General features: G+C 44.2%; 1 protein-coding gene across 1 annotated transcript in view; it reads right to left on the reverse strand.

Annotated features, from left to right (window-relative positions):
- The window catches only part of Dnah3 (dynein axonemal heavy chain 3), a 192,282-nt gene that overhangs the window by 20,067 nt on the left and 156,239 nt on the right, over positions 1-15,976 (reverse strand). The window contains exons 52-55 of the mRNA XM_048331892.1: positions 14,623-14,821; positions 7,529-9,670; positions 3,665-3,890; positions 298-542 (exon numbers count right to left, since the gene is read on the reverse strand). Of these exons, the coding sequence (XP_048187849.1) occupies positions 298-542; positions 3,665-3,890; positions 7,529-9,670; positions 14,623-14,821 (2,812 nt within the window). The remainder of the gene's footprint in view (positions 1-297; positions 543-3,664; positions 3,891-7,528; positions 9,671-14,622; positions 14,822-15,976) is intronic.

The raw sequence follows: 15,976 nt of genomic DNA on the forward strand, positions 1-15,976 counted from the left end.
TGCTGAGGAATCGAACCCAGGGCTTCATGTATACGAGACGAGCACTTTACCACTAGGCCATATTCCCAGACCCATAGGGTTACCAGATTGAGCAAATAAAAATAGACAACAGTGAGTGAAATTTAAGTTTCAGGTATGTAATATCACATTTAGTACAAGGAAATCCCCAGTTCTGCATGGAACATACACTATATTTTCCTGGACACCCACCTGAGCACAGGCCTGAGCATATGTCTGTAAACACAAGCTCTGTGAGCTTTCCCTTCCAGGCAACCCATGTGTGTTGTCATGGCTCACCTAGAGGACCGAAGTTCCTCCTCTCTTGAACAATGGCATGGAAGAAGCAAAGGCCAAACAACAACTTCTGCCACATCACTGGCTTTGAACAGCTTTGAAAGAACACTGGATCTGAGATGGGGTCATTGAGATAGGAGCGCAAAAGGTTAGCCCGGAGCCCTTTGGGGGGTTCATTGGTCATTTTGATCCCATTCTGAAGAATGCTGACTGGAAACTTCTCTGATGGATAGCTGGTTAGCCAGAGTCTAGAAGCACAATGCAATAAATTATATTTTAAAACAATAAAATCAAGTAACAATACCAACAACAATAGCAACTATTAAGTACCATTAGATTCCAACCCATCCTAAATTGTTAATACAAGTTTTATTTCCTTTAATCCTTGTAACCACCCTAGAAGGAGGGATTCGCTTCTCTGCCCCCTTTACCAGTGGGGAAGCAAAGGCGATGGAGAGGCCAGGTTGGTTTATCATGAACAAACAACTGGTGAACTTGAGATTCTCTTGCCCAAAAGCCCCTGCTCTTAAGCCCCTCCCTTGGCCCTAGTTGGAATTTTTGAGCCTCTTAACACTGTTGGGAGTAACCGGAGTGAGCAAAGCATTGTTTTTACCCTTCAGATCCTCACAGCCTTCTTGGTAGGGGAAGAAATGGGGGCCAAGCAAGGGGTAAAAGCTAAATAGGATGCAAGAATCCTATTTATTTGTCACAGGGAAGGCAGAAATAATGGGCAATGGGGTCCCAGGGGGAAAAGTTCCTAATGGATTGGAGGGAGACTGGAAGACATCAGAGAGTAAAAGGGACAGATGATGGCTAAAAGATAAATCTCACTCATCACCTGACCTTCCTTCCTTCTTTCGTTCCTTCTTTCCTTCCTACCTTTTTTCCTTCCTTCCTTCCATCCTTCTTTCCTTCCTTCCTTTCTTTTTTTTTGTGTATGTTCAGTGTTGAGGCTTGAATTTTGTTGCTTAAGGCTGGTGCTCTGTTATTTGAGCCACAGTTCTACTACTGGCTTCTTTTTGATGTTTAATTGAGATAATGTTCTCACAGACTTTCCAACTGGGCTGGCTTTGAACCATAATCCTCACGTTTCAGTCTCCTGAGTAGCTAGGATTACAGGTGGAGACACCAGAGTCTAGCTCATCACCTATTTTTGTCATAAATGATTTTGTTGGAACATGGCCATGTTCCTTCTTATAAGCTCTTTCCTATCTTGCCTATGGCTGCTCTTGCCACTCTGAACTCAGAGTTCAATATTTGCAACAAGGACAACATGACTGTAAAGGGTAAATTATTTACTATTAGGACCATTTAAAGAAAGAACAAGTTGACACCTACTAAATAGAAAATGATATTTAAAATGGGCCTTGAGTGGAGGCATGAAGGCAAATGTCTGTAATCTCAGCTATTGGGGAAGCTGAGGCAGAAGAGAAGGATTGCAAATTCAATGCTAGCCTGGCCAACTCAAAATAAAATATTACAAAAGGGGCTGTGAACATATCCAAGTGGTAAAAGCTCAGGTCTAGCACGCATAAGGTTCTAAGTCTAATACCTAGTACCAACGGCTATACAAAATAAAATAAAATGGACTTTGAGTTATGGCTAAGTTCTTTCTGTCTTCCTCTTTCTCTCTTTTTCCTTCTTTTAGGTGCCAGTGCTGGGGCTTAAACTCAGGGCCTGGGCACTCTCCTTCAGCTTTTTTGCTCAAGCGCTCTATCACTTGAGCCACAGCTCTGCTTCTGGCTTTTTGGTGGTTAGTTGGAGATAAGAATTTCATGGACTTTCCTGCCCAGGCCGTGATCCTCACATCTCAGCCTCCAGAGTAGTTAAGATATCAGGTATGAGCCACTGGCGCCCAGCCAAGTTCTTCTTTAAAAAATGTAAAAATTTTGGTCACAAAATTAGACCGTGTGTGCCTATGTTTAGAAAAAATAAAGTCTATAAAAATTTCTACCTATAGGTTAATATTTTGGCATATTCTAGACTTTTTATTGATTTGTTTTTCCTACATATACACCATGACATCCTATTTTTTGTTGTTGTTGTTTGTTAGGCATCAGAGAGATTTTCAACAGGTGGTTCTTATTCACTAATCCATCTCATTTGCAGGTCTAGAATAAGAGAATTCTTAACGTTTAAGTTAAAAGACACCAAGTAGCCCAAAAGAATACTGGATAGAGGAATAAATGGTTTCTAGATACCACTTTTGATATGTAGTCTTCCTTCCTAGACATGCCCGCTGTCCCTTCCCCTAACCACTTGCTGCCTTTCTTTATTACTTTCTTTTTTCTCTTCCTTCCTTTCTTTTTTCTTCCCTCTTTCCTTCCTCCCTTTCTTCCTTCCTCTTTCTTCCTTCCCTCCCTCCCTCCCTCCCTCCCTCTTTTCCTTCCTTCCTTCCTTCTTTTCTTCCTTAGCTTTAAGAAGATTGTACCAGTGGCTGCAGTTTAACATGTCCATCTAAGTGTCCAGGACTTGACCAGTCGCCCTTTCTATCACTCTTCCCTCATGCCTGGTGTTGCCTCCTCTGGACTCACATCCCATTTCCCCCTTCCTTTATCACATGTGTACGTAGAGTATTGTGACTATACTTGTCCCCTGTTCACTTTTCCATTCACCCACCCTCCTCTTGCTAGCTCCCCCTCACCCAATTACAATCTCATTTCAGTTTCTGGTATTCATTTTGTTTAATTGCTAACCATTTAAGAGATTTATTCCATAGAGTTTCAGTCCTGCTTATACTGTATCATGTATATAAGAATATGACTAGCAACTTATAGGAAACATCTCAGGCTAACTTCATGTATTCATTCATTGCTTTAATAATGCTGTTCCTAGCCTGCTGCCAGAGTGGTTCATGCCTATTAATCCTAGCTACTCAGGAGGTGAGATATTAAGATTGTGGTTCAAAGCCAGCCTGTGGAAGGAAAGTCTGTGAGACTTTTATCTCTATCTAATTAGCTACCAAATAGCCAGAAGTGAGACTGTGGCTCAAGTGGTAGACTGATAGTCTTGAACAGGGACAGTGCCCAGACCCTGAGTTTAAGATCCAGGATGGACACACACACAAAAGTGCTGTGCCTTTTTATTGAATATGTATCTCAGCTGGCAAATTCTTCTTTATATCCCCAAATCCAAGGTTATTATCAGATCACCACACCTTCCCTCACTTTCTAGTCCCTTCTCTGGCCCCATCCTTTGTGTTCAATGTGACACAGTGTCAACATTAGTCATCTACGATGTGGTTTTTTTGTCATCAAAAACTTGTTAGTGGCAGGACCATGTCTTGCCATCATTGTATTCCCAAACACCAACATAATGTCCGGAGCTTGAAGCTAGGACCCAAAGATAGATGGACAGTGTGAAGTCTCACCTGAATCTGGTATTGGTGTTCTCAGGGATAATAACCTCCTCACAGATCTTCTCCAGGGAAGGCATCCAGCTGGTAGCCAAATGGCAGTTCTGCAGGACCACCCAGGTCCCGTCCTTGATGGCAGAGTCGATCATTTTGGCCGCAATGGGGCCTTGTCCTTGGCCAAGGGAGATGGTTTGTGTTTTGGAACCTCCCATGTTAAGGTCATCTGCAAACTTCAGCAGGCCTGAGATCCAGAAGAAAACAGGCTTTTGAAAAAGGCAGGCTAGCTTAGATCTCATTAGCAGAACAACACACAAAGAGGACATCCACTAAAATTTTGGATTCAAAAAGTAACTTATGGGGCTGGGAATATGGCCTAGTGGTAAAGTGGCTGCCTCGCACACATGAAGCCCTGGGTTTGATTCCTCAGCACCACATATATAGAAAAAGCCAGAAGTGGCCCTGTGGCTCAAGTGATAGAGTGCCAGCTTTGAGCAAAAAGAAGCCAGGGACAGTGCTCAGGCCCTGAGTTCAAGCCCCAGGACTGGCCAAAAAAAAAAAAAAAGAAACTTACTGATATATACAGACACACATACATACATATATGTTATATATATATATTTTAAATAGACATCTCTCTGAGAAAACTATAGAGATTGGGCACAATGGCAGGCTGAGCTGTAGTCAACTCTCCTTTTGTTGGAAGCACACAGGTTTTCCTCCCTCCTTTCTTCCTTCCCTCCTCCTTTCCTTCTCTTTTTCCCTTCCTTCTTTTTTTCTTTTTGAGATAAGACTCCATCTTTCCTGACTCAGTCTCCTAAGTGTTTGGATTACAGATATGGGCCTAAATCAGCTCTGAGCTCACATTTGGCTTTTTTTTTTTTTTTTTTGTCCAAAGCTGGTGCTCTATAACTTAAGCCAAATCTCTACTTCTGTTGTTTTGCTGGTTAATTGGAAATAAGAGTCTCATGGAATTTTCTACCTGGGCTGGCTTTGAACCATGATCCTCAGATCTTAGCTTCCTGAATAGCTAAGATTACAGATGTGAGCCACAGTGCTCAGCAAGCATTCTTGTGTGTGTCTATGTGTGTGCATGCACACATGTATGCACATGTGTGAACACTAGTTCTGGGGCTTGAACTCAGGGTCTGAGCATTTTAGCTCAAGGCTAGGGCTCTATGAATTGGCCTCAGCTCTATTCCAGGTTTTTTGATGGTTATTTGGAGCTAAATTTCTCATGGTCTTTCCTACCTGGGCTGGCTTTGAACCATGATCCTCAGATCTCAGCTTCCTATGTAGCTAGGATTACAGGTGAGCTGTCAGCACCTAGCTAGCCAACATTCTTTTTTTTTTTTTTGTCAGTCATGGGGCTTGAACTCAGGGCCTGGATACTGTCCCTAAGCCATTTTGTTTTTCTCAAGACTAGTGCTCTACCACTTTGAGGAACCACAGCTCTACTTCCAGTTTTTAGGTGGTTAATTGGCGATAAGAGTTTCATGGCCTTTCCTGCCCAGGCTGGCTTTGAGCCATGATCCTCAGTTCTCAGCCTCCTAAGTAGTTGGTATTAAAGGCCTGAGCCACTAGTGCTTGACTAGCATTCTTGATATATATTTATTTCACAGGGCTGGGGATTTACTTCAATGGTAGAGCATGTGCCTAGCACTTATAAGGCCTTGCGTTCTCTCTCCAATAACACACAGACACACAGACACAGACACACACAGACACACAGACACTCGAAAGACACTCGAAAGAAAAAGATCTTGAGTTTAAAAGAAAGGGTAATCATTAGATACCAAAATGAAGAGGAAGCCTTGATCACAAAAGCTCAGAGACAGGGCTGGGAATGTGTCTCAGTGGTAGAGTACTTGCCTAGCATGCATGAAGCCCTGGGTTCAATTCCTCAGTACCACATAAACAGAAAAGGCCAGAAGTGGTGCTGTGGCTCAAGTGGTAGAGTGCTAGTCTTGAGCAAAAGAAGCTCAGGGACAGTGCCCAGGCCTTGAGTTCAGCCCTAGGATCAGCACAAGAAAAGAAAGAAGGAAGGAAGGAAGGAAGGAAGGAAGGAAGGAAGGAAGGAAGGAAGGAAGGAAGGAAGGAAGGAAGGAAGGAAGGAAGGGAGGAGAGAGAGAGAGAGAGAGAGAGAGAGAGAAAGAAAGGGACTGGGAATATGACCTAGTGGTAGAGTCCTTGCCTCATATACATGAAGCCCTAGGTTTGATTCCTCAGCACCTACATAGAAAAAGCCAGAAGTGGTGCTGTGGCTCAAGTGGTAGAGTACTAGTTAGCCTTGAGCAAAGAGAAGCCAGGGACAGTGCCTAGACCCTGAGCTCAAGCCCAGAACTGACCAAAAAAAAAAAAAAAAAAGAAAGAAAAAAAGAAAAGAAGAGAGAAAGGAATTAATCCTCAAGGAATGAGGTGGGCAGTTTATTAACTTATGTGGGTGGAGTCTGAATATCTATGGGAAATCTAGCTTTGCACTGTGTGTGTGTGTGTGTGTGTGTGTGTGTGTGTGTGTGTGTGTGATACTAGGACTTAACTCAGAGTCTCAAGCTCTCATTCATTCTTTTTGGTCATGGCTGGTCTTCTATCATTGGGATCACACCTCCAATCTAATCTAGCATTTTGCTATTTCTTGTGGACTCTTGTGAATGAACCAGGATCCTACACCTTTTTGCATAGTTTGATTTTAAGTATACTATTGTTACTCAAAGAAACAATAAAGATAATTAAGACTAAGATTCTAAACTAGCAGCTAGTAGGCTGAGTCAAGTCTTAGGCTTAGTTCTCAGAGTATTTTTATTTTTTTTATTTTATTTATTTATTTTATTTTTGCCAGTCCTGGGCCTTGGACTCAGGGCCTGAGCACCATCCCTGGCTTCTTCCCGCTCAAGGCTAGCACTCTGCCACTTGAGCCACAGCGCCGCTTCTGGCCGTTTTCCGTATATGTGGTGCTGGGGAATCGAACCTAGGGCCTCATGTATCCGAGGCAGGCACTCTTGGTGCTAGGCTATATCCCCAGCCCTCAGAGTATTTTTAGGAAAAAAAAAATGGAACGAATTTTCAAGACTTAAAAGTGAATGATTTCAGCCAGGCACTGGTAGCTTGTGCCTGTAATCCTAGGTACTCAAGAGGCTGAGATCGAGGAAAGTCTTTGAGACTCATATCTCTAATTAACCACCAAAACCTGAAAGTGGACCTGTGGTTCAAATGGTAGAATGATAGCTTTGAGCATAAAAGTTCAAGGACAGTGTCTGGGTCCTGAGTTCAAGCCCCAAGACTAGCACAAAAGAGTAATAGATTTCTGACTTTTTGGTTTTCTCTTGAAAAATAAGATGATCTGGTGATTCTAAGTTCAAAACTCAAAACATACCTCCTTTAGGTGGAAAATAAAGTTTTCACTTACCTTTCATACATCTCAACCTCTATCAACTGCTTGGTTTTGAGCTGGGCATGAGGTCATTATAGGGCATGCCTATAATTCCAGCAATAGTAATTATAAGGAATTGCCTTGTGTTCAAGACAAGTGTGTGCTATATTGTACAACTCTATCTGTAAAGATAAAAGACTAAGGTCGGGCGCCAATGGTTCATGCCTATAATCCTAGTTACTTAGGAGGCTGAGGTTTAAGGATCATGATTTGAAGTCAGCCAGGGCAGGAAAGCCCTTGAGACGTTCATCTTCAATTTACCACAAAACTAGCCTTGTGCAAAATAGTGCCCAAGCCCTGAGTTTAAGCCCCAAGACTAGCATAAACAAACAAGTGATTAAATTGCTCAGCCTTTAAAGCCATTTAGGATCTCTTCTGTAAAAGGCATGCTGCTGCCACCCATCCACCCATCCCAAGTTCTCAATGCTCCTCATATAATATTCTGTACTTACCTGCCATTGGGTCTGCACCTGGAGACAACACAAAAATCAATGGTGCACAACAACTAGAATCGTTGTAGGATCCCTGAAGATCAAAAGTGGGAGGTTCAATGTATACCTTTCCCATGTGTTCCGCAATGAACTCTCGAACAGCTGGGACCATCTTATCAGGCCGCAAGCATCGGAGGATCACCATCCTCTCCAGTCCTTCAAGAAATTTCCAAGATCCAGGAAATGACTCCTCATGCGGCCAGGCTGCGTCATAGATTAACTTCCATTCTTCGGTATTTTGTACAAAATGTTCCATCAGACCCTTCAGTTTGGATAATGAGGAGGCACGAACGATCTCTGCCCAGGCCTTCTCAGACAACCATTCAGAAGCTGGATTGGAGAAGGGGTTGTCCAGGGCAACCCCTCCAGTTAGAAGGAAGTACCAAATTTCCTCATTAATTTTGTTTTTCTCTTTCATAATGCCGATGGTCAAGAGAAAGGAGAAAAGCAGCTTATCCTTCTCAAACAAAGAGCGGCACACATTGTTATAGATGCTCAAGGTAAAGTGCTCAATGATGTATTGGATGCGTAGATCTAGCTCTTCGCTCTTTGGACTGTGTGCCAGGGAATGTACATAGAGGTTGATGAACCACATCAGGGAGTACTGGTACATAGGCTCAATGTTGGCCAAGTCGGAGATACAGAAAAAGATGGTGGCAGAGTGCACAGCCACTGGCTTGTAGCCCATTCGAGTCTCATCAATCTGCATTTCTGTCATTGTAGCTATTTTCTGTTTCTCAGAGATTTCTTCAGAGAGCTGTTTAGAGGAGGATAACACTTTGATAGCAGTTTCATCCTCAAGGATGTTTCCTTCTGACAGGGAAAGGACCTCCAAGATCTTATCTTCAATTTCTTTTAGTTGCTTCTTATTCTGGGCACTTTCTACAATCAGCTGGTTCTTTTTCTCTTCTAGTTCTGGCTTCTCCTTGGCTGCCACAATGCCAAGGAGTTGGTCTTGGAGACCCAAGGGGGTGATCATAAAGTTGAGGAGACAGACTTTCACTGCAACTTCAGGGAGGTAATGTGGGTTCCTGAGGCGTGTGGTGATATATAACTTAAAATCCCGGGAATACTCAATGATATTCTCGCCCAGTCGCATGTACTCAACCCCTTGCTGTTTGAATGTTGCTTTGAGCAAGATGGGTTCAATAAAAGCATCCAGTTCTTCTCCGATATTTTCCAGTAAGACAGGGGTGCCAAACTGCAGGGCGTTTTCCAGGGTTCTCACGTAGTTACTGTCAGAAAACTTGATGATGGACAGTTTATTTGCTTTTTCCATGTTCTTGACCCACTTATTGGCCTGCCCTTGTGGGTCAATCATTAAGGGCCAGCGTCTGGAGTTGGACACAATGATGCCATTGTCAATGGAGAAGGAGTCCACAGGAAGCCCAGCAATCTGCCAGGCACGGATTTTTACAGGATCTCCTAGTGTGTTGCTGAGGCTGAATTCAGTGGAGCCAGGAATGATCCTCTCCTTACAATAGGCCAGCCACTCCTCTTGGCATTGGACCCGATAATCCACTGTGAAAGCACCCAGATAGGCCACAGTCCCAGAGGATACCAACACGTCCCCTGTCAGGTTAGTATAGCGGATCCCCAGCAGCCGAGCAGCTTCAATCCATCTGTCTTTCTCTCCTCCAAGACCACTGATCAGTTTCTCTGCCCGGATCAGCTTTTGGGAACAGATCTCAATGTTTTCCTCTAATGCTTTTTTCTTTGTATTCATGCCTTCAAAGTTGTCATTCAGGGCCTGAAGACGGTCTTCTACCAGCTTTAGCTCTGCCCGCTTCTGATTCAGCTTTCCCATCTGTATATCTAGCTTCCCTTCGGCCTCCCTTAGTCTCTCCCTTTTGGGAGCCACCACCTTGGCCACGCGATCGTATACTTCCATGGCCCTCACCCACTTGCATAGACCCTCACAGGCAGATGACACATTCTTAATGACAGCAGGCTGGAAGTCAGGGTGATCAATAAACCTTTCCCGGATCCGTTTCATGATCATTGGAGGAATGTTGTCTTTGTCATATGTCTTAAGGCTTTCCAAAAACTTCAGATCCCCGAGAATCTTTCTTGAAACACCCCAGAAATCTTCTATCATCTTACCTAATGGATAGATTATATGAAGACATTTTAGTTGTGATGTAAAATTCTATAAGGGTGTGACTGCAAGTGTCTCATCGTAGCCTGGGAAGCCCTGTCAGCCCACACTGTCATCTCAGCTTTGCTCCCTGGGCTTGTGAAGGACCTTTCTTCAATTCCCTCGTCATCCCTTCTACTCTATCAGGAGGCCTTTGTGCTGTAAGCAGCACTAGCTGGGTCAGATCACACTTAGTTTATTTTTCTGTTTAGAAACAGGATCTTGTTATGTGGTCCACACTGGAAGTTGAGATCCTCCAGTCTCAGCCTCTCAAGAGCTGAAATGACAGGCATGGCCACCATACCTAGTCAGATCTTATTTTACAAGATAACTCCATTGAGAAGTTTCCTTAGAATTCTCTTCCAAGTGGAACCATTCTTCATCTTCTACTATAATTTTCTTTTATGTTGTGATCAGTCAGTTTTTGTTGTGTGTGTGTGTGTGTGTGTGTGTGCATGCGCATGCGCACCCACATGTACATGTGCATATGAGTCCTGGGGCTTGAACTCAGGGTCTGAGAGCTGTCCCTGAGCTTTTTTTGGTCAAGGCTAGCACTCTGTCACTTAAGATACAGCTCCATTTCTAGATATTTGGTGGCTTATTGGAAATAAGAGCCTCACAGACTTTCCTACTCAGGCTGGCTTTGAACTACCATCTTCAGATTTCAGCCTCATGAATAGCTAGGATTACTAGCATCTGGCTTATTTACTTTCTATTATTGACTTCTCCCTCAAAGCTGTAAGTTTTATGATTTGCAAAATCTGGCACATAGCCTGATATTTAGTTGTCCATAAGTATAAACTGAAGGAATGGTGCTCCTGCTCATAACATGGTCCCGCTCACAGCTGAAGAGGCAAACAGGAGCCAGTCCTGTGGGCATGTGTTTGATGTACATTTTTCCTAACCTGAGTAGCAGACTAGATAGAACTCAGACCTCCTGTGATGGACAGTGTGAATAAGACCACAATTTCGAGAAGCAGCTTTCAGGCTTACAATTGGACAGGAAGCTATCCATGGCTTTCCTAGAAACAAGGCCAGGGCATTATTTTCCTTAGTGCCTGTCAATCAAGTGAGTTTCTATCCAATCTTGAAACACTGCCCTTTTCATTGACATGTCAGACAAAACATGAAGTCCTTTTTGGCTTAGGATACTTGCAAAACTCAGGTTCATGAGAAAAGACATACGTGGAGACATTTTATAGAACATAATGTCTCCCACTCTTTTTTTTTTGGCCAGTCCTGGGCCTTGGACTCAGGGCCTGAGCACTGTCCCTGGCTTCTTCCCGCTCAAGGCTAGCACTCTGCCACTAGAGCCACAGCGCCGCTTCTGGCCGTTTTCTGTATATGTGGTGCTGGGGAATCGAACCTAGGGCCTCGTGTATCCGAGGCAGGCACTCTTGCCACTAGGCTGTATCCCCAGCCCATCCCACTCTTAAGTACAAGCACAGAAACCAGAAAAATACTTCCTGTGAAGATCTTTGTTTGCATGACAGAAAATGATCTGTCATTTAAACTCAAAGTTTGAAGTTAACTCTGGCGCTCTTTTGTTCCATTCCAATATAGTAATGAAATTCACAGGTTTGATGACTGATATGTACAATTTGTGTACATCCTAGTTTAATGGTAGTTTCTGCACTGATCACCAGTCATGCACAAAAGGAGATGACATCTTGACCTGGCAATATTCTGTGCATCCCAGCAGGGTTCCATCATGGTTACACTTTAGAATCCCCAGAGAACTTTGGAAAAAAATATTGATGCTCATGCCAGGAACCAGTGGCTCATGCCTGTAATTCTAGCTACTTGGGAGTCTGAGATGTGAGGATCATGGTTTGAAGCCAGCCCAGGCAGGAAAGTCTCTGAGACTCTTATCTTCAGTTAACTACCAAACAGCCAGACGTTGGGGTGTATGGATCAAACGATAGAGCACTAGCCTTGGGCAAAAAAGCTCAGAGATAGTTCTCAGGCCCTGAGTTCAAGCCCCAGGGCCAGCACCAAACCCCTTACACACACACACACACACACACACACACACACACACACACACACACACACACACACCAAAACCAAAAAACAACCGGAGCTCAAACCAAATAAATCTCTCTAGAAGAAGGACAGGGGCTTCTGCATTCTTCTAGCCCTCTGGGTGATTCTAGGGTGCAGAAGTACTGAGGCACTCACCCTTGCTTAGCAATGTATTGTGCCCTAGGGTCTCCCTATAGGATTCTTTTGAAAAGTCTACTCCTTGCTTGGTTATACCTGATAGTTTTTGCATCTCAACATAATTGTTGGCTTGAGAAAAGCAGAATAAGAGAGAATACTAAGCTAAAGGAAGCAGGATCCCGAGGAATGTGAGTGACCAGGGATTTCTAGTATTTCAGAAGGAATGATCGACAGTAGAACATTTCCCAAGAGAGGAGGAATCAAAAGGTAGAAAACCCCGGTGGCCATGGGTGGTTCTTGTGGTGTGGGGGAGAGGTCCTGGGGCTTCAACACTGGCCCTGGGCCTGCTTTTAGTTTTTTCACTCAAGGCTAGAACTCACCCAGGTGAGCTAAACTTCAACTTCTAGTGGTTAACTGGAGATAAGAGTCTCACAGACTTCCTTGCCCCAGCTGGCTTCAAACTAGGATCCTCCAGTCTCAGCCTCCTGAGTAGCTAGGACTCCACGAATGAGCCACCAATTCCCAGCTGGAGGTGGTTTTCAAAGTTCTTATTCAGTGTTAAAGTAAGGATCCTAATACATGGTCTTTCACCAAATTATGGTCCACCCTCCCCTCTTTTTTGAGACAGGGTTTCACTGTGTAGCTCACTCTGGACTTGAACACACAACCCTTCAGCATTTCACTTATTAATGCTTGTAGGCTCAATTATACGAAAACCTTCTTCTATCCCTCTGCTATTCTTTTCTCCAATTACTTTTTTTTTCTTCAGTCATGGGGTTTGAACTCAGGACCTGGGCACTTTTCCTGAGCTCTTTTAAAGTTCAAGGCTAGCACTCTACTACTCTGAGCCACAACACCACTTCTGGCTTTCTGGTGGTTAATTGGACATAAGAGTCTCATAGACTTTTCTGCCAGGCGGGCTCCAAACTGTGATCCTCAGATCTCAGCCTCCTGAGCAGCTACGATTACAGGTGTGAGCCACTAGTACTGTTTTTCTCCCCATTTCTATATCTCTGTATCTCTTGGTCTCTGTTTCTGCATCTCTAGTTTCTGTGTCTGCCTCACTTTCTACAGTGTCTCGTCCTAATTTTCCAGTTCTTGCCCCTCCTGATTCCAGCCCACCTCCCTTTCTCTATCCCTTCCTGTCTCTTTATGCATGCTGTCTTCTTGTCCCTATCTCTTTATGCATGCTATCTTTCTCTGTTCCTTCCTATCTCTTTATGAATGCTGTCTTGTCTGTCTTTTATTTTCAGTGTCTTTACTCTCCACCAGCTTTATGTCTCTGTGATCCACAAAAGTGTTTCTGTCTTCATTTCTCTCCCACTCAGCATTTTTGTCTCAGTCTGTTTCTGTTTCTCTCTTCCTCTCTTTGTCTGTTTTTCTCTTCCCATCTCTCCTGTCTATCTGTATCTCACTGTGTGTGTGTATGTGTGTGTGTGTGTGTGTGTGTGTGTGTGTGTGTGTGTGTCTTTCCCTAACCACCACTTACTCTGTTTCTTGCCTCTGTCTTTCTCCCTCTTAGTTTCTTTCCCTCCTGGTATCTTTGTAAAGTTTGCCAGAAAGGAAACCTGCCACATGGTTCAGGCCGAAAGGAGTTTATTGGGGGGAAAACAAACTGCCAGCCCACTCAAGATGGAGGCGTGGGGAGACAGAGGGGAAGGAAGAAGGGAAAAAGAGCAAGAGAGAGTAAGAGAGAGAAGGAAAGAGAGTGGGGACTGGTGTTGAGCCAGATTATATAGGAAAAGGTGGGAGGTATGGCCAGGTAGATTGGATGTGACCTCAGAGAAGGAGGTGGTAACTGCCTCCAGTTGTGCCAGTTACCTAGGTAACTCAGGTACTGGGTGCAGACTTAAACAGATGGGGGCATCTGCATGGAGCCCTCCTGGGGGTGAACCTTACAATCTTCTGCTCTTCTTTCCTGTCCTCTCCACCTCTCCATCTCCCCTTTCTGCCCCTCCACTCTTCTTCTTTCTTCCCCCATCTCCCCCCTCTCCTCCTCTTCTCTCTTTTCCTTCTCTCTGTTTCCCTTCCTTCTCTCCCTCACCCTCCTTCTCTCTCCCGTTATCTTTATGTGTATGTATGTGTGCTCATGCTTGTGTGTATGCATGCATATTCATACATGCCCATCTAGGTGTTTGGATCTTTATATTTATTTCTCAGTCTCTTATTTTGTCTCTGTCTCTCATGCTATCTTTACTTCTAATTTGTGTGTGTGTGTGTGTGTGTGTGTGTGTGTGTATGCACACGTATGTGCCAGTCCTGAACTCAAACCCAGGGCCTAGGCACTCTCCCTTAGCTTTTTTGCTCAAAGCCAGCACTCTACCACTTGACTCAGAGCTCTACTTTGGGGTTTTTTTTTTTGGTGGCTCATAGATTTTTCTGCCTGGGCTGACTTCAAATCTTGATCCTCAGATCTCAGCTTCCTGAGTAGCTAGGATTACAGGCATGAGCCACAAACATTTGGCTTCTCTATCTTCCTTTGTCTCTTCTCTGTTTCTGTCTCTGTGGCTCTTGGATGTGCACACATGTATTTGTCACATATCAGGTCTTATGCTTTTGCAATGATTTGTTGGCTATGGCCTTGACTAAGGTCATCTCTAGCTACAGGTATCTGTTCCTTTTCCCTAGCTGATAAGTGAGAGGCTGGTGTAGAAGACCCAGTATGATCTTTGGATGCACATGCATAGCCAGGGAACTTTCTTAATTCCTCCTTAGCTCAGTCCCCATTTTGAGGGCCTAGTGTGACAATGGTTACCTGAGCCACTGGGATCCGGTTTCCTCTCTGGCCTCAGCCCCTTCATGACACAGATGCTCTCCATGACCAGCTTGACAGGGCCTGGCGGGTTCTGCATTGACTTCACCAGTGAGATGTCCGCTGGGTTCAGGGTGTCGAGTGCAGCAAGTGCAGCTTCAAGTGCTGGCATGGCCTCAGCCAGGTCCCCCTCACATTCAGTCTGTGGGACACAAGGACAAAAGGGATAGGTGCTTGAGGCCTGGTGCACTGGGTGGGCTGAGCTCTACTCCCAGAGTAAGCAGAGAAAGTGAAAAGAGACGCTTTGTGCCCAGATGCATCTTGAAGGTAAGGCCTCCTCCTCCTCTTACGGGTATCGCTGGCCACTTATGTCAACAGAACCACTGGGGTTTGGATATCCTAGACATTTGAGCACTCACTCTGTTTGTAATCATGAACAATTAAACATGGCTCAAATCAGAGTAATTAGCATTCCTCTCCTTTCAGATTGCTTCTAGGCATTGGGGAATTTTGAACTCTTAATTATTTTGAAATCTACAATAAACTGTTATAGCTTTTTCTGTCCATAGAGCACCAGAAATTAGGGGCTGGGGATATGGCCTAGTGGCAAGAGTGCTTGCCTCATATACATGAAGCTCTAGGTTCAATTCCTCACCACATATATAGAAAAGGCCAAAGGTGGCGCTGTGGCCCAAGTTGACAGAGTGCTAGCCTTGAGCAAAAAGAAGCCAGGGACAGTGCTCAGGCCCTGAGTTCAAGCCCCATGACTGGCAAAAAAGAAAAAAAAAGTAAAAATAAAGCACCAGAAATTAATTCTTCCTAATTACATGTTGGTACCTATTTTCTTTTCTTTTTCTTTTTGCCAGTCCTGGGACTTGGACTCGGGGCCTGAGCACTGTCCCTGACTTCTTTTTGTTCAAGGCTAACATTCTACCTCTTGAGCTATAGCACCACTTCTGGCTTTTCTGTTTATGTGGTGCTGAGAAATTGAACCCAGGGCTTCGTGCATGCTGGGCAAGTGCTCTACCACTAAGCCACATTCCTAGGCATGGTACCTATTTTCTAATTCCTTAAACAGTAAAAGTTAAAAGAAAAAAAAAGGTCAGGTGCCAGTGGCTCATGCCTGTATACTCCTAGCTACTCAGGAGGCTGAAATCTGAGGATTGTGGTTTGAAGCCAGCCACGGCAAGAAAATCTATGAGACTTTTTTTTTTTTTTTTTTTGCCAGTTCTGGGCCTCGGACTCAGGGCCTGAGCACTGCCCTTGGCCTCTTTTTGCTCAAGGCTAGTACTCTGCCATTTGAGCCACAGCGCCACTTCTGGCCGTTTTCTATATATGTGGTGCTTGGGAATCGAAC

This window comes from Perognathus longimembris, chromosome 23 (genome assembly GCF_023159225.1).
Source record: "Perognathus longimembris pacificus isolate PPM17 chromosome 23, ASM2315922v1, whole genome shotgun sequence".
Classification (NCBI taxonomy): Eukaryota; Metazoa; Chordata; class Mammalia; order Rodentia; family Heteromyidae; genus Perognathus; species Perognathus longimembris.